This window comes from Thamnophis elegans, chromosome 2 (assembly GCF_009769535.1).
Source record: "Thamnophis elegans isolate rThaEle1 chromosome 2, rThaEle1.pri, whole genome shotgun sequence".
NCBI lineage: Eukaryota > Metazoa > Chordata > Lepidosauria > Squamata > Colubridae > Thamnophis > Thamnophis elegans.
This window is the reverse complement of record NC_045542.1, coordinates 46,471,667-46,493,537: the sequence shown is the minus strand read 5'-3', so window position 1 is coordinate 46,493,537 and position 21,871 is coordinate 46,471,667. Positions and strand designations below refer to the sequence as shown.

Below are 21,871 nucleotides of genomic sequence, written 5' to 3'. Positions count from 1 at the left end.
TATTGTGCATTATCAAGAATGTCATCATATAAAATACACAGAAATGGTTTTTTTCCGGAATGTCAGGCTTTTTCTGACTATTTGGACTAGTCCCTAAGGTGCATTTTTGAAAGTGATTTGCCATTGCCTTTCTCTTAGAGCTGAGAGAGAGTGACTGGCTCAAAGTTACCCAGCTGATTCCATGCCTCAGGTTGGGACAGAATTCAATCTCCCAGTTTATAATTGCTACACAAACCTTTCTTTCCAGATTATGCTATTTTAAGTTAAACTGTGTGGGTTTGTATATTATGATTTGGGTTTTATATCATTTAATAAAACATACCTATAATTTTCCTTCAAGATTTCTAATTACAATAAAAAGGGCAAACATCCCCATCTTGGTTTATCTGTTGTCACTTTATATCTGGTAGGATATAATCATTGCTGATTAGTGTAAAATGTTGTATTTGATTTGAAAGTTAGAAAGCATGCTGCATTTTGCCTTAGAAAACTAGCCTCAAACAACCCTAGTGAAAACAAAATCTGTTCTCTGGTAAGTTGAAATAACATGCTTTATACCAACTTTATATTTCTTCTTTTTACTTCTAACCATCTTAATAGTAATAGCAATAGCACTTATATACTGCTTCATAGTGCTTTTACAGCCCTCTCTAAGCAGTTTTACAGAGTCCGCATATTGCCCCCAACAATCTGGGTTCTCATTTTACCCACCTCAGAAGGATGGAAGGCTGAATCAACCTTGAGCTGGTGAGATTTGAACTGCTGAACTGCAGCTAGCAATCAGCTGAAATAGCCTGCAGTACCGCATTCTAACCACTGCGTCATCCCAGCTCTTAATTTTATCTTAATTTTAATTCCTTTAAATAATATCCTGAAGCTTGATATCTTTTCATTTTTTAATAGGAAAACTATTCAGATCAGTCTCTTGGTTTATTATTTGTATTTAATTATTTTTAATTATTAACATATCAGCTAGTTTCTTTTGTATGTTCAATGAAACATGTTTTTCAATGTCATTCTTATAGCCTGTCTCTTTAAAATCTACTTTCAAATTAATCTTGTCAGGTAAAACTTGTTCATCTTCCATAACATCTTTTAAACACAGGCAAACCTCTTCAACTTCTGGGTCAAAATACATTTTAACATGTTCAATGTAAAAATGTTTTGCTTTCTTCTGTATTTGTAGGCTAAATCTGAGTATTTTTCTCCTTTAACACAGGGGTGAAATTCAGCAGGTTCTGACAGGTTCTGGGGAACCGGTAGCGGAAATTTTGAGTAGTTTGGAGAACCGGCAAATACCACCTTTGGCTGGCCCCAGAGTGGAGTGGGAATTGAGATTTTGCAGTATCCTTCCCCTGGAGTGGGGTGGGAATGCAGATTTTGCAGTATCCTTCCCCTGCCATGCCCACATAACCGTTAGGAAAAAAAATTGAATTTCACCACTGCTTTAATGGCAATATTTAGTTAATTCTAGTTCTTTCTAGTGTCCAGTTTTTAAAGGCTTATCTTATTATGTTTTTAAAAATAATTATATTTTTAAAAATAATAAAGAAGGATTCTTTATAATTAATTCCAAGATCTTATTTCAAATTTATCTGTACCCTTAGTCCATTTGTAACTTTCTAAAATGAAAATTACTTTTTCATTTGTTGCTGTTTATTCCATTATTTTTAACTCTGTAAACTTGAACAGTTAGTCCTTGACTTATGATTTGTTGTCCTCAGTGGAAGGTTTTTTTTACTGGAAACCGGAAGTAAATGCTGGTTTCCAGCAAAATAAAATGTCATAAAACAGGGTCATGGTGAATAGACATAAAAGCAGGCTGGTAGCTGAGTAGGGGGTACTGCATCATAAGTAGCATTGTAACATCAAATGGTTGCTAATCAGTTGTAAGTCGAGAACTAGCTGTATTTAAATTTTCTCTTTCTAAAGATTCAAGGAAACTCATCCAATGCTGTAAAATGTTTCAGTCTAAGATAAGGTGACCAGACGTCCCGCTTTTGGCGGGACACCCCCGCTTTTTAATGCATTTTCCCGTGTCCCGCACGCTTTTTTAAAAAGCACGCTTTTTTTGGCGCTCGCAGCTCCCGCCCATCAGCTGCTAGCTTGCTGGGCTGGCTCATCGTTCTGTTCTCTATCCTACCTACCTACAAATTTAAGCCAGCCCAACCTGCCGCTCACTGATTGGATTGGCCTGGACTCCAGCCAATCAGTGAGCTGGCTGGGATGGAAAACGCGGCGTGCTTAAAGTTTTCCATCCCCGCCAGCTCACTGATTGGCTGGAGTCCGCTTAGCATGCCGCATGAGTCCCCCGCCCATCCGTTGCCGCTCGCATGGGCGGGGTAGCGTAGAGAGTGAGCGGGGAGCGAGCTCGCCTTTCCAGCTCCACTTCCGGACAAGCTGTGGGAAAACCTCTGCGAAAAGTGCCACCTGGGGCCGCCGCTTCTTCTCCGAACTCAGAGTAAGTGACGGGCGGGGCGAGTGAGGGGGGGGTGGCGGGATCGCCGCCTGCTGCACTGCAGCTGACTCACCCCGGGCCGGGCGGGCTGGGAGGCTCTGGGCGTCCGGGCGGGAAGAGCGCAGAGAAAGGCAGAGCGGCGCTCGACGCGACTCTGCTATTTCTGCTGGAGGAGTCCCTAGATAGGGAAGGCGGGTGGCGAGGCAGAGCAAGGGAGCGCAAACGGTGGATCCCGGACTCATATGCAGAGGGAGCTCTCCAGGCACAGGAGCGCTGGAAAAGTGCTCCGCTCATGCACCCACCGGGACGGAGCACGCTCGCTCGCTCGCTCCAGCCCTGCCTGCCGGCACGACTTTGAAGTGTTGGCTTGCCGCTTGCCTTCCACGTCGGCCTGCGCGGAAGGCAATCCAGCCCTTTCAAAGTCATGCTGGCAGTTTAGAACTCGCCCGCCATTCAGCGAAACATCTTTCGCTGAATGGCGGCCGAGGGGCACGCTAAAGTGCCGGCATGAGTTTGAAGGGCTGGCTTGCCGCTTGCCTTCCACGTCGGCCCGCGCGGAAGGCAATCCAGCCCTTTCAAAGTCATGCCGGCAGTTTAGAACTCGCCCGCCATTCAGCGAAACATCTTTCGCTGAATGGCGGCCGAGGGGCACGCTAAAGTGCCGGCATGAGTTTGAAGGGCTGGCTTGCCGCTTGCCTTCCACGTCGGCCCGCGCGGAAGGCAATCCAGCCCTTTCAAAGTCATGCCGGCAGTTTAGAACTCGCCCGCCATTCAGCGAAACATCTTTCGCTGAATGGCGGCTGAGGGGCACGCTAAAGTGCCGGCATGAGTTTGAAGGGCTGGCTTGCCGCTTGCCTTCCACGTCGGCCCGCGCGGAAGGCAATCCAGCCCTTTCAAAGTCATGCCGGCAGTTTAGAACTCGCCCGCCATTCAGCGAAACATCTTTCGCTGAATGGCGGCCGAGGGGCACGCTAAAGTGCCGGCATGAGTTTGAAGGGCTGGCTTGCCGCTTGCCTTCCACGTCGGCCCGCGCGGAAGGCAATCCAGCCCTTTCAAAGTCATGCCGGCAGTTTAGAACTCGCCCGCCATTCAGCGAAACATCTTTCGCTGAATGGCGGCCGAGGGGCACGCTAAAGTGCCGGCATGAGTTTGAAGGGCTGGCTTGCCGCTTGCCTTCCACGTCGGCCCGCGCGGAAGGCAATCCAGCCCTTTCAAAGTCATGCCGGCAGTTTAGAACTCGCCCGCCATTCAGCGAAACATCTTTCGCTGAATGGCGGCCGAGGGGCACGCTAAAGTGCCGGCATGAGTTTGAAGGGCTGGCTTGCCGCTTGCCTTCCACGTCGGCCCGCGCGGAAGGCAATCCAGCCCTTTCAAAGTCATGCTGGCAGTTTAGAACTCGCGCCGCCGCTTCTTCTTCTTCCCCGGCCTTCCCAGTTAGCTTGCTTGAAGCTCCGAGGAGGCGGGAGGAGGGTCGCAGGAGTGGAAGTGGGTGGAGGTCTCCCCGGCCGGGAAGAGCTGAGAGGCTGCCGGCCCCTTTCGCAGGAAAATTAACTTTTCTTGGCGAAATCCTGCCCCCCCCCCGCGTGGGTGAGTGGTCGGCTGTCCTCTTCCCGTAAGCCGCCCGGAGTTACCTGTGTGTGAGGTGGGCTGCCCTATGCATTTGCGTGTGTGCGCTGGAGAGAGAGTGAAAAAGAGAGGGAGAAATAATTATATTAATTAGATAGACCAATCTTTCTCCACCTTGGAGACTTGAAAGTGTGTGGACTTCAACTCCCAGAAAGGGAGTTCGGAGAAAGGGAGAAAGGAGGAGAGAATGAAAGGAAGATGGGGGAAAGAAGAAAGAGGTAAGGAGAGGAGGATGGAAAGGAGAGAAAGAGGGGGAGAGAGGGTAGAAAGGGGAAGAGGAAGAGCAGGAGTAGGAGAAAGGTAAGGGAAGAAGGAAGGGAAGGAGAGGAGGAAGGAGGAAAGTAGAGAAGGGAGGGAGGGAGAAAGGAAAGGGAAAGGAAAGGAGGATGGAAGGGAGAGAAAAGGAAGGAGAGAGGGTAGGAAGGGAAAGAGGAAGAGCAGGAGCAAAGGAGAGGTAAGGGAAGAAGGAAGGGGAAGGAGAGGAGGAAGGAAGAAAGTAGAGAAGGGAGAGAGGGTGAAAAGAAAGAGGTAAGGAGAGGAGGATGGAAAGGAGAGAAAGAGGAGGAGAGAGGGTAGGAAGGGGATGAGGAAGAGCAGGAGTAGGAGAAAGGTACAGGAAGAAGGAAGGGAAAGGAGAGCAGGAAGGAAGAAAGTAGAGAAGGGAGGAAGGGAGAAAAGAAAGGGAAAATAAGGTGGTGTTATAACAGGAGGAAGGGATGGTAAACAAAGCAACCCAAACTGTATATTATAACCTGTTAAATGAAATAATAAATGTATAAGAATGATAAATGTTAAAACACTTGTAACCAAATGACATGCTATATGTGATGATGGGTTTTTTTCTTTTTGTTTTGTTTTGTTTTTATTGTTGTGGGTATGTGTCCTCTATGTAACAAAAAAAAATAAAAAAAGTTGATAGGCAAGAGGAAGGAGGAAGGAAGGAAAAAAGAAAAAGAGGGAGAGAGGAAAGAAGAAAAGATGGAACTAGAAAGGAAAGAAGGGAGCGAGGGAGGAAAGGGGAAGACAGAGAAAGAGCAGAAAGACAGAGAAGGTGAAGGTAGATAGGCAGAAAGAAGGAAGAAGGAAGAAATAGGAAAGGAGGGAAGGAGGAAGGAACAGAAGCGAAGAGGAAGAGAGAAATGGAAAGAGCAGAAAGACAGAGGTAGATAGGCAAAAGAAATGAAGCTGAAAGAATGGAAGGAGGAAGGAAGAGAAAAAAGGAGGAAGGGAGTGAGTGAGGAAAGAAGAGAGGATGGAAGGAGAAAGGAAGGAAGAGAGGGAAAGAGCAGAAGACAGATAAGGTGAAGGTAGATAAGCAAGAGGAATGAAGGAAGAAGTGAGGAGTCTCGAGGAGGGGGAAAACATTTAGTGACCAAAGTTACAATGGCATTGAAAAAAGTGACTGCTGACCATTTTTCACACTTAGCGACCGTTGCGACCATTTTTCACACTTAGCGACCGTTGCAGCATCCTCATGGTCACGTGATCAAAATTTTGTTTGGCAACAGATTTGTATTTATGCTGGTTTCAGTGTCCTGTGGTGACCTTTTGACAAAAAAAATTGTTTTTAATCAAGCCCCCCCCCCCCCCCCCCCCCCCGGTCAAAGGCGTCCCTCTTTTCCAATCTGAAAATCTGGTCACCTTAGTCTAAGAGTTCCTAACAGCTGAAAAGCAGCTAACAATCAGTTTCTGAAAGTGATTAGTAAAGGAAATATGCAAACCCAGTGTTCTTTCAAAGGCGCCGACCATGCTTTTAGCAAGATGGCTGTTGGCTATTCCCTTGTCTCTCAGAGCTTGTGCGGTTTCCTTGTGAGGAGCAGCTATCTAAAGTACTTGTGGACAAGCACAAATCCTCTTCCTGTCCAGAGTGGAACCAGTCTACTTATTAGCTCTCCATATTCTCCTGGCTGTCAGTTCTGTTTTTAGCAGAACTTTTTCTGTCCTCCATTTCTTCCCTGGAAGTTTCTTACAGTGGCAGATAAATAAAAAAAGCTTAATAAATCCATCAGTAATATCTTAATGGCATTAAGCTGGTTTGTGGTAATGGTTAAGGTGTGGGCCTAGAAACCAGGAGACTGTGAATTCTAGTCCTGCTTTAGGCATGAAAGTCAGCTGGGTTACTTTGGGCCAGTCACTCACTCTCAGCCCAACCTACCTCACAGGGTTCTTGTTGCAGGGAAAATAGGAGGAGGTAGGATTATTAGATAAATTTGCTGCCTTCAGTTATTCATAAAAGTAATAAAGGTGGGATAAACAATTTTAATTAATAAAGTTTCTTTTTTAGGCCTCAAAATATGGTTTCTGAAAACAGTACTCGAGGCTAAAAAGAGAAAATGTGATTTTGGTCAGTTAATCTTATCAGATGAGGGAAAAGTCTCCTCACTTTCTAAATGCTATTATCATTCAAAGTTCAGTTATTTCATTGTATTTTTCAGTATGACTAACATTGCTTAGAGAAATGTTTTGTGCTTCATTGGCTTTAATAAGATAAAGTATCTTAACAGTATGAACAAAATGCTACATCAAACCAATGCAGTCCTTTAATAAATACAAGTTACTTATTAAAAAAAAATACAGCAGCACAGAGACTTTCCTTTTGGCATTGTCTGGATAGTTTTGTTTTAGTAACCGTATTTATTTATTTATAAAGATTTGCTTTATTTTCTTAGCCCATAAAGTTACTGCAACATCAAATTTAATGCAGTTGGATTTAAAGGATTTAAAAAGAAACTTTGGCATTTACTGCAAAGATGTTAACAATGGCTTATAATTTTATGCATGTTTGTTCAGCTTTGTGGCAGTAACTGTAGATTTCTACTTGCTTTTAAGAGCTCAGTCTAAATCCCACAAACACATTTTTTAAAATAACAGTGGAGTAACTCCAGTGGCTGGAGAATTTTAACAACCTTCATTTTAAGTTTGTAGAAATCAGTGCTCTAAGATGCAGTTGCAATGACTCTTGTCTTTCCCCTTGACTTAGCATGTCGATCACCTCTTCCTAAAGTTTTGTATTGCAATATTTTTCAATCTGTACTTGTTTGCTCAGTGTGCCATGTAGGTAGCAGATAACCGGCTCAATAATGTTGCTCTGCACAATTTTTCATTGTCCAAGAGGATTTGAACATGTTTTGCACCAGCTGGCTACTGTTTGCTAACCAAACAAAAGAATGCTAGCAAAATGTCAAGATTCCTTCTGTAGTCATTTTGCTGTGAAAAGTGGAAGAGACAATAGTTTGAGTGTCCATCACATCTGCATTCCAAAAGCCAATGACAGGAGGAGCAGTAAGGTATGATGTTACTTCATTCCATGCTGTCTGTGCACCAGGATTTTCATCATGTAACACAGAAGTGGTATTCAGCAGATTCTGACCAGTTCTAGGGAACCGGTAGCGGAAATTTTGAGTAGTTTGGAGAGCCAGTAAATACCACCTCTGACTGGCCCCCTCCCACATCTATTCTCTGCCTCCTGAGTCCCAGCTGATCAGGAGGAAATGGGGATTTTGCAGTATCCTTCTCCTGGAGTGGGGAGGGAATGGAGATTTTACAGTATCCTTCCCCTGCCATGCTCACTAAGCCATGCCCACCAAGCCAAGCTATGCCCACAGAACTGGCAGTATTTTTTTTAAAATCCCACCACTGATGTAATATGTAATATAAGAAGAGAAAGAAAGGCAAGGGTTTTGCAACAAAAGTATACTGGTGTTGGAGCTTCACTCCCTTTTACTGGTACTACTCTGTGTGATGTTTATTTTAGATAACATTTTAACAACCGTGGTAGGAAAAAAACCAAAAGCCATCGGAGAATACTTCTGAGAAACATTGGCATGTTTAGGCTTCCTCCTGCATCATTGAGGCTTTCTTTCTGCAGTGGGAGGCCGCTTCTGTGTGATGTTGGGAATCTCCTCTTATATTTTTTTGCTCTGTGCGTACGTGTGCCTGCATGTATTGTATGTGCAGAAACAAGACAGGTATGGATTACATTCTAATCTCTTTGTTTCTCCAATATGTCCCAGACAGTGTGAAAGAAGCGTTAGTCTTGGAGGTGACAGAATTATTTTTTCTGCCATTGAAGCCATTGAAATGAAAGGGAAACAAATAAAATATAAATTCTCAGCAAAAAGATAAAAAAGTCACTCCTTGACTGCCATTTTGAATGTCCCAGCTTGATAGGACTTAGAGAAATAGTGGCTTCTCTTTGCAGAATCTACTCCCTGCCAGTGGATTCCTGCACTGTGTTCTTGCTCTCTATTTGCTCTCTAAGGATTTGCTCGCCTTAAATCTATTCTTTCTGGAATTAAAATTAAAATATATAGCTATGTCCTAATGAAGATGTGCAGTATACAGTTCTGTTTCCTCTGTATACGCTGTCAAGCAGTAGTGTCTCTCCTGATTTCCCTCCAGGCAATAGCTGGTGTTACTATAATATTTCCTTTACTTTTTATAGAAAAAAAAAAGACCCATATTTTATTTGGGGTTGCTTTATGACCACATGTTAAATGTCACAATAATAAGGTAGAAAATGTCATTAAGAAGGATGTATGCCCTCCGGCACTCTGAACCAAAAACTTGTTTAATGGTATTAGAAATGTGTTGAATGCCAATGTAATTCAGTAGAAATCTTTCTTTTTATACAACGTGGAATGGAAGCTGTGTATCAATCTTAAGGCAAGCAACACAGAAAGGTTTTCCAGAGGTTTTTGAAGATGGAGTGACTATAAAGCAAAGGTAAATTTGGCTCTCGTCCTTTCAATGGAATTAGAATTCCACAGTGCATTAAAAGTCATTCAGACGTACAGTCATAGACACAGAAGTGACAGCAAATCTCCATCTTGCCTAGGAACCTAATCTGTCAAGTATATAATAGTCGTATGTAAAAAAAGTATTTTTCATGCAAGGAGAAATAGAATAAATGCAGTGCATTTTTCCTTTGCTACAGTAAAATAAATAACTGAAATTTATAGTAAAATATAAAAGAAAACCTATTAGTGATGAGCATCTATTCAAAATTAGCCATTTTACTACACTTTGGAGGATATTGTAATTGATTTTCCATTGTCAATAAAAAGGTCCATCACAATCCTGACTTTTTAAAAAATGAACAGTTGCACGATTATTATAATGTTAAAATATATTTGTATCCAATATTTTAAAATTATATCACTGTGGGAAGAGTCACATCTCTCATTCATGTGTTTGTGTGTATGTGTGTGTATGTATGTAAATATATATGTATGTATATGTATATGTACATTTATATGTGTATAAATATATGCTTTCTTCCTCCTCATCCTTCATCACTGATGCATTGTTGCAGTTTTTTAACTCTTAACAGAATATATTTGTGCTATGGTTAGGGTTGCAAAAATAAAGCCATTAGTCAGAAAACATTTATTTATTAACACACCACTTTGTCTGTGTCCATGGCAATATATTTTAATTTAAACAGTTATGCTGTGTATTTACTAGTGGTCAGTCCATACAGTGTATTTTAAAAGAGTATTCTATGCATATGTGAACTGCCAGTTTCTATAAATAGAAACTGTATCCTCCCTCTAAAACATCAGTAGGTTATTCTAATTAGTATTCCCTTTCCCTATATTCTAAATATGTTTTTTCAAGAGGCAACTGGACTTTCTATTTTTTTTTATTTGAAGATGATTTGCTTCTCATCCAAGAAGCTTCTTCAGCTCTTCAGCAATCTCTATTTGCCTATGTATATTTATCTTTTAGTCCTGTGCAGTACTTTAGATTTAAAGGAAAAAAATATGCTGTGGAATGCATATTGGTGCTTATAGTTCTTATTAGCAACTCCTTATAGCAAACACATTCTTTTCTCAGAATTGTATGCCTTTTGAATCCGAAGAGTTGCACAGCATTGTTGTTTAACAACAATTTTGTGTCTATTAAGGTGTGTATGTAAGAAAATCTATTTGTCTGTGTCCATCCGTCCGTCTGACTGTCTAATTAGTTATTTATAGCAAATATTTGGTTTTTATTGTCAGATTAACCAATTAACAAACAGTGTATGTAGTGTTACAGAACATGAAGACAATAAGAAATGGCTATAATATAAACTTCATATGCCCAAAACTGCTTGATTTGACCTGAAATCAACTATACTTAAAAAAAAAAAGCTAAGCTTTAATAACTGGAATTACAAAGGAAATCACTTTTTTATCATTTAACATTCTTTTGTGTTCTCTGGCTAATCCCTTCCACTTAACTGTTTGACTACAAATCTTTCCTGATACATTTATTCATCATTACAATTTATTCTACATATTTTCTGAACATTTTAGTAAACTAGGAAGAACATCCAAGTTGTTAAGCAATTAAAAATTGTGTTCATTAATCACTGTAAGATTACATGGACAATCACCTTGATCTCAATTTTGAATGATAACCTGAAGAGAGCAAAAAAGTAATCCAGCTCTGTGATGTGGAGCTGTTGTTTAAGACATTTTCAGATTAGGCAACTTTCATGGCCTTATGATGGATTGTTGCTTCTGTGATTTCTTTTGACTCATTATTTGTTGGAACTGAATAGAATTTCTTCAGTAGTCTTATTTGCATGAACTGAATAGAGAGAGGAAGCACTAGGCTAATAGCAGATATTTGTGATGTTGAAAATTGTTAATAGTATTTTAACACTGTGAATAGGGAAAGATGTCTGCTCCATTTTCTTTGTTCCTTTTACCTAGAGCTACTGCTATAGCTTCTCCAATCAATACTAAATTTATCCTTTTTTTGTCCATGGTGTCAGATAGGTTCCATTAAAAATACACATTTTCCCTTGACATTTCAGAATACACGATTTTTTTTTTTGGCTGAACTTGCACTATATCTCATTAATCTCTCTTTGCATGCATTTTTACAAACTTCTCATGGTGCTTCAGGGGATAATTTGGAAAGGCTCCAGTTTTTAAACCTTTACTTTGTCAGAAGCACAGTACTGTATTGGAGAAAAGTCTTGAACTCTATTCTCAAAGAAAATAAAAGCATGCTGAGGAAACTAGGGACAAATATGTGAGCTCCTTCTTCATGACTTAGCATACTATTTTGAATATGTAGATAAATGTTAGCTTTTCTACCTTTCTATTTGTGTTAAGTGTGTTCACGTTGACTTTGAGTGCTGAGCACAACCCTCTTTCCCCCTTTTGATTACTGCATTGAATGATTATGGGCCATCAAGTCATTATTGATTCTTAGTGACCAGATAGATCCCCCCCCCGGAAGATGTATCGCTAACCTAGTCTGCCAGGTCTTCCAATGATGTATTCATTGTGTCCATTGTCTCTGTAACTGAACCAATCCACATCTATGGAGATTCTTAGACATCTGGGTCATGGTTGTCCCAAAGCTACTTTTTCAAAAGGCAACTGGCCTTTGTTTTTTCTTGAAGATTTTTTGCTTCTCATCCAAGAAGCTTCTTCAGTTCTGACTGAATGGTGGAGGATGGAAGGATTTATATTTTTTACAGTCATCTGGTCATTAGCGCTCTTTCTGAGAGTCGTTGATGCCACTTGGAGGCTTAACTGTGCCTGCAGGGTCATCTGAATAGTGCAAATGGATGTGGAACCTTCTTGGAACTTGGAGCTGAAAGGACTGTGTTATGAACAGGAGATAGGTGTTGCATCCCTTATATTCTCATGAGTCTTCTCCAATACCAGAGTTCAAAAGCATCAATAGTCTTCTGATCCTGCTTCTTCAAAGTCCAGTTTAATTCCACAGAGTGTCATAGAGAATACCATGGCTTGCAGAATTCTGATCTTTATAGGTATAAACACATCGTGGTATTTGTATGCTTTTTCTAAGGCCTTCATGTACAAGTCCTAGTCACTGGCATATTTCTTGACTGCTTGATCCTTTATTGTTCATGGTTGACCGTCGTCGTCGTCGTCATCATCATCATCATCATCATCATCATCATCATCATCATCATCAAATTTAAGGCCAGTTGTTCTAACTGTTATCATTAGTTTGATCTTTATATTTAAATTTAGTCCCATTTTTTCACTATTCTTTAATTCCATTACTAGAATTTGCAGATCCCTTGCATTTTCAGCTATCAAAGTTGTGTTATGCGCCTAATGCAGGTTATTGATATTTCTTCTTCCATTTTTAAAACCATCCTTGTCTTCTTCCAACCTGGCTTCACTTAATAATATATTCAGCATATAGATTTGGTAAATAATGGAAGAGCATATAACCTTTTGTCACTCCTTTGCCAACACGGAAGCAGTCTGTTTCGCCATGATATGTTTGCATTGTGGCTTCCTGACTTATATATTGTCATGAGGACAATGAGATATTCTGGGATTCCAATTTTTCTCAGCACTCACCACAGCTTGATGTGGCTGACACAATCAAAATAATAAATGAAGCACAGAGATTTCCTCTTCTTTTACAGGATCCTTAACTTCATAAAGAACTGTTCCTCTTGTATAACTGTTAGATTTAAAGATATAAGTGAAGCAGGAGATTTTCCTATGGTTTGCAGTAACAAAGGTTAGAAGTGATTATGTTTTTTTTATTCAAGGCGCCATGCAGCATCATCTAAAATGACTTGCTGCCAAATCAAATTGGCATATATTAACCTCCTCCTTGTCTTTATTTAGTATATTACAAAATCAGTAATATTTAACAGTCCTGGACCAGGGCCCTATTTCCTCTTCCTCAAGGGAAGAAGATTCCAGAGATCATAGCATTGAAGTTGATGTATTGCTGTGATAAACAGCATTTATTTATTTTTTGAGTGGATCAAACCTCTTTAGGCAAAGGAAGAGTCATGGAAGTGGAAATAAAAATCTAACTGAAGTATTAAGAGCCGTGGTGGTGCAGTACTTAGAATGCAGTACTGCAGGCTACTTCTGCTGACTGCCGGTTGACTGCAATTTGGCAGTTCGAAACTCACCAAGGTCAAGGTTGACTCAGCCTTCTGAGGACAGTAAAATGCTGACTCTGTAAACCACTTAGAGAGGGCTGTAAAGCACAGTGAAGCGGTATATAAGTCTAAGTGCTATTGCTATTGCTTTTGACAGGGTTACAATTATCAGCTAAACCTACGTTTTGCTTAATTTACAGACATACAAACTAGATTCTTTTTTTCCCAATATTTTTTTTATTTTTAAACATAAAAAACAACATAAAAAAACTAGATTCTTTTCTGTTATATAACTTATGTTCAAAAATTACAACTAGAACAAATATCTCCACAGGGATTATAGTAGTATAAGTAGTCTGATGGCAATTGGCACCCAGATTGCATCATTAAAGGAAACTGTAAGAAAATGAGTTGTAGAAATAAGAAATATAGATGTTAATTTAGGGAAAGACAATTGTTGAAAGTCCATGCATAGTCGTCCCCACCCAGTCTTTGGTTTTATTTGCTATGATTTTAAAATATTTTCTCAAAAACTATTAACTATGGATACTTTTTCATGATAAGTATTTTTCTTTCTTGTAATTTGTATTGATTTCAACACAATTTATTCTAATACCAGGTTCCTTCAGAAAAGCTGTTAAAACATGGCTGTTCTGGCAGGCCTGGGGCTGTTGACCTTATTGTAAAGGTCCAGCCCCGATTAGAAATGTATGCGTGTTGGGAATTTTTAAATTATTTTTTTATTTTGCTTTTCTTTCTTTTTTTTCTTTGTAAGCCACCCGGAGTCCTCCAGGATTGGACGGCCTAGAAATTTAACAAACAAATAAACAAATAAACAAACAAACAAATAAACAAACAAATAAATAAATTCCATTATTGTACTGCAGTAGCAGCCTTGATTATACCTGACCATAGACTTTTTCAGAGACTTCAATTTCAATGAAATATGAGAAAAGTAGAACAAGAGATTGCTTTGCATTGTGTATCGTTTAACATATTTGGATTAGGTCAGAAAAGCATTGTATATTTACAAATATTACCTTCCACAAATATAACCCCTGCACTACCCCCGCACATGCACACATGACTCCTCCTCCCCAGCTCATGCACATGTGATCCCCACACATGCACAGATGACCCCCGCTGACCCCCAACTACCATGCATGCACGTGTGTCTCCCACATGTGCCCAGTCCCATGTGCATGTGCAGCAGAGACCCAAAAACCAGCTGGCCTGTGGGGGACGTAAGCGCATACATGGTAGAGCTGAGCTGGGGCAACAGCTACGCATGCCATAGGTTTACCATCATGGCTCTAGACTTAAAAAATGTTTCAGCCCCTTTCTGCTTTGGTAGCCGTTTTTGCATATTTCTGCCAATGCCACTTTACTTATACTCTATAAGGAAGAACAAATTACAGTTTTGATTTTAGATTCTGATTTGTTTGTTTATTCATGTCAGAAGCATCACAATGAAAATAAGGCATACTGTATAACGTAAAATTTAAAATATACAATACAAGATTTAGTAAAGGTAAAGTTTCCCTTGCACATGCGTGCTAGTCATTTCCGGCTCTAGGGGACGGTACTCATCTCCGTTTCAAAGCCGAAGAGACAGCGCTGTCCGAAGACGTCTCCATGGTCATGTGGCTGGCATGACTAAACGCCAAAAGCACACAGAACACTGTTACCTTCCCAGCAAAGATGGTCCCTATTTTTCTACTTGCATTTTTAACATGCTTTCGAACTGCTAGGTTGGCAGAAGCTGAGACAAGTAACGGGAGCTCACTCCTTCACGCGCCACTAGGGATTCGAACCACTTATACAAGATTTAAATATGTGAAAATTCAACAAAACGTGCCCCAGAAACTAGCAATGTTCATTGTGTTCAGTCGTGCTGCCATGAGGTCCTCAGGTCCTCCCTGAGTCTTCCGAGAGTGGGCGGCATACAAATTAATTAAATCAATCAATCAATAAATAAGTGTACACTGATCTGGGTACAAAGCATATACATATGTCTACATGTCACCACAATAGCATGTCTGCATGTCACCACAATAGCAAATAACAGAAGCAATTGGATAGCCCCATTTGTTCAGAGTGTCTCTAGATTTTGTTGTACCTGTGCACAGTCAATTCAATGATTTCCATACTTCCCAGTTTTCTTCATTCCCAGTTACCATCTCCTCCGTTGGTTCCATCAAATTTTAGTTCTTTGTAGCTTTCCATAGAGCCATAGCATATCATAGATTCTGCAATTTCCCTGTAACTGACTTGATCGCTGTGGGAAAACACTTGGATCTCTGTTAACAATATTTTTGCCTAAGAAATATGCATTTTCTATCATTGCACTTTGCTACAATAGGAGAAAGAATATGCTACATGGATTTTCTTTGCATATAGAACTGATTTCAGTATATTTTACATGCTTGTTCAAAATCTCATGGGTCTTTTATGTCTCTCTTAGATCCACTGTCAATGGGGCCACAGAAAGCTCTAGAAACCATTGGTGCAAATTTGCAAAAACAGTATGAAAATTGGCAACCGAGGGTAAGTATCTTTTGTCTTCTTGTAAGATAAGCTTTTTTTTCAAATCTGTGTTTACTTCTGGTAAACTAATAATACTAATACTAGAAAATATTCCACTTGAAATATTGGATACATACTGTGTGATCTTTTATATATTGTATTAGGCAAAATTTGGAGCTTTTCTATGTATCCATATGGATAGAATATTACAGGTTCTCAAAAACTATTAAGCTTCAACTAGATTAACACTTCAGAAAGAGAAGAGTCATTTTATAGCCAAGAATTTCTACATTGGTGGTTGTATGATGCAGTATTACTGTTACCAAGTAGTTAGCAAAGCTAAATCAGCAAAGCAGTTAATTCCAGTAGATAGAACTCTTTTCTGCATCGTTGGCTTTTGATGTATAGGCACAGGTTTTATAGTCAGATAATAATGCTTATGACTATTTCTTGAGTCTGTTGCGTCAGACTTTAAATTTATGATGTAGTAGTCACTAAAAACTGAGAGCACATTGGCTTCTGTCCACATGAGTGGTATTGAACAGTTCACTAGTGGAAGCAAAGTCATCCCTTTTCTGGATGTATATTAGCCAAGGATGGACTGTCAGTTTTAGGAATGCTTTAATTTGAATTTTTTTATATAGAGGTTTGCTTTTATCAGGAGGGTCATAGCAATATTTGGAGAGAAACTGATGGCTTCAGTCACTGAATTTCTAAAATCTAATTTTGAAGGTCCAGGGGCTTGCTGATTATGGCACTTAGAGTTCACTAAAATAGAGATGACATTCATGAGAGCCAAAAGTTTATTTTTTTTATAAAGCTTGATTTTTATGCCATTTTATTTTAAAGTAAAGTTTTCAATTTCTTATAATCTCAGACAAGTGTACAGGGAATATGCTAGATTTACAAGCATAGCGGGACAATACCAACTCACAGCAAAGACTCTGCATTCCAGGTCACCATTTTATGTTCTTTGGGCAGAACGTCATTCTTTTTTGTGTTATGTCATCATTTACAGAGAACATTTTTGCAATTTGGCAAGCTTTTCCAGAGAGCACTCCTCAATTTCATTTGCCTTAACACATTCTCACATGAGCATTTCATTCTTTTCTTAAAATCTTATTTGTTCAAATAATTTTAAAATTAGAGTTCAAGCTCAATTTAAGCTTAGTTTAAATGTCCAAATTCTTTTGATTTATATTTGCTGAAATCTCTTTCTTTCAAAGACAGAAGTATGAACAGTTATAACATTTCCCACTTATCCCCCTTCCTCAATAAAGTAAAAGATGGTATGTGGAAAGGGGAAACGAGAGAACTAAAAAATGGGATGCAAGATTATTCTTGTTCCATTTTGGGAAAATTGGAAAGTTGTACAAAATTTGGAAACAGAAAACTATACAAGCCAGTCTCTACTTTCTAATGTCTATTACTTAGTACTAATAAAGTTCAAAGTGATTTGAACTGATTGTGCACAAAATATATATTGTTTGCTTACAGAAACCAGGATCAAATTCTACTGGATTTTTTTTAAATCTCAGAATTGAACTGGATGTATTATCAGAAGAAGGGTAGCTTTTTCATCTTTTTCTTGCTGTCCTCCCACCTGTCTTTATTTCTGTCCAGATGCAACATAATATTTAAGATGGAGATGCAGAGCTTGAAAATACGATCTCTATAACTCTATTTATTGTAAGATCATTGATTCCAATTAACAGTAACTTCTACAGCTGCATGAAGTCCACAATGGTTTCGATGAGTAAATTTGTAATGATATCACATTGTTACAGTTATTGATGAGTCACATCATTCAAATATCTGTACTGTGCACAATTCCAGAGTCCTCCTGTTTTCAGCATTATGGAGCATAATGAATCCTCTGGAAAACTGCCTATTGGCTCACTGATATAAAGGTTTAATGCAATATGTAGACCTTAACGGTATAGTAATCCCTTGGGGCCCAAGCAAAACAAACCAGATTCTCTGCTGTTTTAATACCATAACCCATGGAATTTGGGGAAGTGGATTCAGGGAGGAGGTTCTGATAGCAGCCTGTACTTTATATGGGGGGGGGCATATTTGGGGCTGCTTTGTATAGTTTGCAGAGAATATGAGGCAATGTTCTGTGTGCAAGATGTTTTGTGTGCAAGAGGTATTGATTCGTAACCCTAAATCACTGCCCTCCGAAGCATTGCAAAGCTGAACACATGCCATTTTATTGCACTCTGCTAGCTTTTACGTTTTTTCCTTCAGTAATAAAGAGAAATTGTTGGGCTATCTGCAATAAAACAATAGAAGAATGATTGAATTTCCTAGAACTTTGCTCTAAATCCTAAAAGAAATACTTTTTTCTCCTGTGTCTTTCTTTCCCCCTGTCCCCTATCCCAGGCTTGCTTTAGAATAGATGGTCAGTGAAGCAAATTGAAGGAAGCAAATGACAGATCCTTGAAATAGAGTAGGAAAGAGTGACTGAAAATGGCTCATTAAAAATATATGACAAGTTGACAAGCACTGATTATTGAAAAATGGGGCAGTGAGTGTACGAGGTTTGCTGGAAGAATTATCCAATGAAGCATAATGGAATTTCAATGTTTATTACAGCTTTTCTTACAATTTTTTCATTTGTAGAAATAGCTGTCTATTTGAATACATATAAAGAAATCATAGAAGGTATTTTATGAAAAACAATATCAAGGATAGTCCTTCGTTTGCAAAAACAATTCTGCGGTGTATTGTTTGGCTGGCATGCTTCTCACTGACAGGTATTACTGATTTGCTAATTGGGAGATATATCAGTATTCTGCTAATAAATTCTGCTTCAAAACAATTTAAAAAATGTAAACCATCATATGATATGACATTTTTTCTTTTGCATGACTAGAAAATGCTTCAGCCTATTCAATTGCATGATACTATAAATAATTAAATGTTTAATTATCATGGGGAAAATGGAAGTTGTAATCCAATCCATGGAATACCTACCCTGATGCTATAAACTTCTGTGAATTAAACACCCAAATGTGTTCGTTCTCTATAGAATAATTATTATATATTATTCCTAGGTACAGTGCATCCAGAAAGTATTCAGATCCCCTTCACTTTTGTCGGTTGTGTTATGTTGCTGCCTGATTCTACACTTACTGAAATTCATTTTTTTCTCATTGATCTACACTCAATACTCCATGATGACAAAGTGAAAACAGAATTTTAGAAATGTCTGTACATTTATTAAAAAGAAAAAAAACCTGAAATATTACATTGGCATAAATATTCAGATCCTTCACTCAGTACTTTGTTGAAGCACCTTTGGTAACAATTATAGTCTTGAGTCTTTTTGGGTATGACGCGACAAACTTTGCACATTTTCTGCCCTTTTTTCTTGCAAATCCTATCAAGCTCAGTCAGGTTGGATGGTGACCGTCAGTGGACAGACATTTTCCAGTCCTTCCAGAGATGTTCAATAGGGTTCAAGTCAGTGCTCTGGCTGGGCCTTTCTAGGACATTCACAGAGTTGTCCCTAAGTCACTTCTGTGTTGCCTTGGCTGTGTGCTAAGGATCGTTGTCAATTTGGAAAGTAAACCTTTGGCCCAGTCTGAGGTCCCAAGCGCTGTGGAAGAGGTTTTCATTGAGGGTACCCCTGTACTTTGCTCCATTCAGCTTTCCCTCAACTCTGATCAGTCTCCCAGTCCCTGCTGCTGAAAAATATCCCTCACAGCATGATGCTGCAAACACCATGCTTCACTGTTTGGGATGATATTGGGCAGATAATGAGCAGTTCTTGGTTTCCTCCAGACATAATGTTTAGAATTGAGTCCAAACAATTCAATCTTGGTTTCATCTGGCCAGAGAATCTTGTTCCTTACAATCTGAGAGACCTTCAGATGCTTGTTCGCAAACTCTAAGTGGGTTTTCATGTGTTTTGCACTGAGAAGAGGCTTCTGTCTAGCCACTCTGCCATAAAGTCCATATTGGTGGAGTGATGCAGTGATAGTTGTCCTTCTGGAACTCTATCCCATCTCCACACAGGAGCTCAGTCAGTTTGTGCCAAACTTCTTCCATTTGAGAATTATGGAGGCCACGGTGCTCTTAGGAATCTTCAGTGCAGCAGAAAGTTTTATTATAGCTTTCCTCAGATCTGTGCCTTGCAATAATCCTGTCTCTGAGCTCTGCAGGCAGTTCCTGTGACTTTGTGGCTTTTGCTCTGCTACAGTATGCATTGTCAGCTGTGAGGCCTTTTATAGAGACGTGTGTGCCTTTTCAAATCATGTCCAGTCCATTTAATTTACCACAGGTGGACTCCAGTCAAGGTATAGAAACATGTCAGCAACAATCAAGAGAAATGGAAGGCACCAGCTAAATTTCAAGTGTTGTCGCAAAGGGTTTGAATAGATATGCCCTTTGTGATATTTCAGGTTTTTTCTTCTTTTTAATAAATTTATAGACATTTCTAAAATTCTGTCTTCACTTTGTCATTATGAGGTACTACATATAGATTAATGAGAAAAAAATGAATTTCAACCACTGTAGAAGCAGATTGCAGCATAACAAAATGGACAGAAGTGAAGGGAGTCTGAATACTTTCTGAATGCATTTTATGTATGTCCTCAGTATTGAGGGGCTATAGCAGTGGTGTCAAACTCAAGGACCTGGGGCCGGATATGGCCCAGGGGGCTGCTGTGGAAACAGTGAAGGACTGGCCTGCAGTGCCTCTGCTAGCAAAAATTGAGCTTGGCAAGGCTGCCTGCTTCGTTTTTGCTGGCAGAGGCCTGCAGGAAGCCATCCTAGCCGAAAACAGAGTATATGAGGGCCACGTGTCCATCCTCCCCCAGCTCCATTTTTGCTGGCAGAAAGTTGCAAGAGACTGTCCCAGCCAAAAACATTTTCACTGGCAGAGCATGTGGGCCACCATAAGTGCCCCACACATGAGTGATGTGAAGCTGGCCAGGCTCACCCAGCCCCCAGAGGTCAAACACAATCCTGATACGGCCCTTTGACACCCCTGGGCTATAGTATCATTTTTGGATTAATCTTTAGAAGGTTCAAAAATTACGGGATTGAGCTCTTCTTGTCTTTTGTAATATGAAATCGTAGTGATGGCTTCAAACAAATCAGCCAAATTTGCATGTGACAAAAATGTCCTCCATAAAAATAAATCCTCAGTGTTGAGTTTGTTGCCTTCAAATCCAGCTTGTACATTTCAATTATATATGACCTTAGAAGAAAAGTGGATGAGCACCCCTGTATGTTGATATATCTAGAGTTCCCCCTTTTTAAAAAAAAAAATGATTTGTTTTTGAACAAGGACAAACATAAAAAAAAGCTATCTTCCATTACAAATTGTAGAAAGTATGTCAGTTGGTTACAGTATTTCCATGCATCTTTTCCATAGTCACCACCTGCTTTTCATATTAAATCACATATTTTAAATTCACCTATATTCATGTATATCACAATTATTATATCTCAACCTTAATTTGACTATAATTGTTTTTACATCCTTTTATATATAATATTCAAAATCCAGAATAGGATTATATGATAACATTCCATTAAATCATCCTAAGATCATCCAATCACAATACATCTTATAACATATTCTAGATAAAGCTTTTAAACCTCTTCTCATAATCTCCATATATTGTTTATATAAAATTTCATATTATCAAACTACTATACTATATGTATTTTTATCAGTATTAATCATTAATTAACTATAGCTATTGTCGCTTTATTTTATACATACTACTAGTAATAGTAGTAAACTAAATTTAGCTTAATTTTTATTATACATTTTCATTGCATCAACCTGTATCCCTCCAGCAATAGTACGGTCTTATATCTCTTGCCATTTGTAGCATTAATGTTCTAGTTACTTTCTTAATAAACCTCCCTTGGCTACATGCTGTTCCTTTCGTATCTCACAAAAGTTTGAAACCCAACATCTGCTCTTTCCATCAGCTTATCTTTGGTTATCGCTAGTGCTTCTATCAAGATTTCTCTTCTTATCTCCATCAATTTTTCTCTCTTTTCTTCTTCTGTGATTTGAAGTCTGGGGTAGAGTTCCAGTCCATCCATCTCCCCTTTCCATATTCCGCTCTTGCCATTACCAACCACGCTCACTTTGTTGTCAGTATTCACAGTTTTCTTATCTCTTTGCTCATTTTTTTCTTCCATCTTTTGAACTCTGTTCTCCACTTTCTTCATTTGGTAAACTTCCTCAGTTTCTCCATCAGATTTTGCTGTTTTGTGTTCCATATTCTCCAATCTCTTTTCAATTCTCTATCACAACTAATAGATTTTGAATTTCAAACATAATCATTTGCAATGTTACAGTTTCTTTTTCCTGCTGAGCCATTCTTTCAGTTTTGCAGACGCTACTA

General features: G+C 39.3%; 1 protein-coding gene across 2 annotated transcripts in view; it reads left to right on the top strand.

The window, feature by feature from the left end:
- The window catches only part of RPTOR (regulatory associated protein of MTOR complex 1), a 438,354-nt gene that overhangs the window by 50,851 nt on the left and 365,632 nt on the right, over positions 1-21,871 (top strand). For both annotated transcript variants that reach the window (XM_032209983.1, XM_032209982.1), the window contains exon 3: positions 15,433-15,515. In XM_032209983.1, the coding sequence (XP_032065874.1) occupies positions 15,433-15,515 (83 nt within the window). The remainder of the gene's footprint in view (positions 1-15,432; positions 15,516-21,871) is intronic.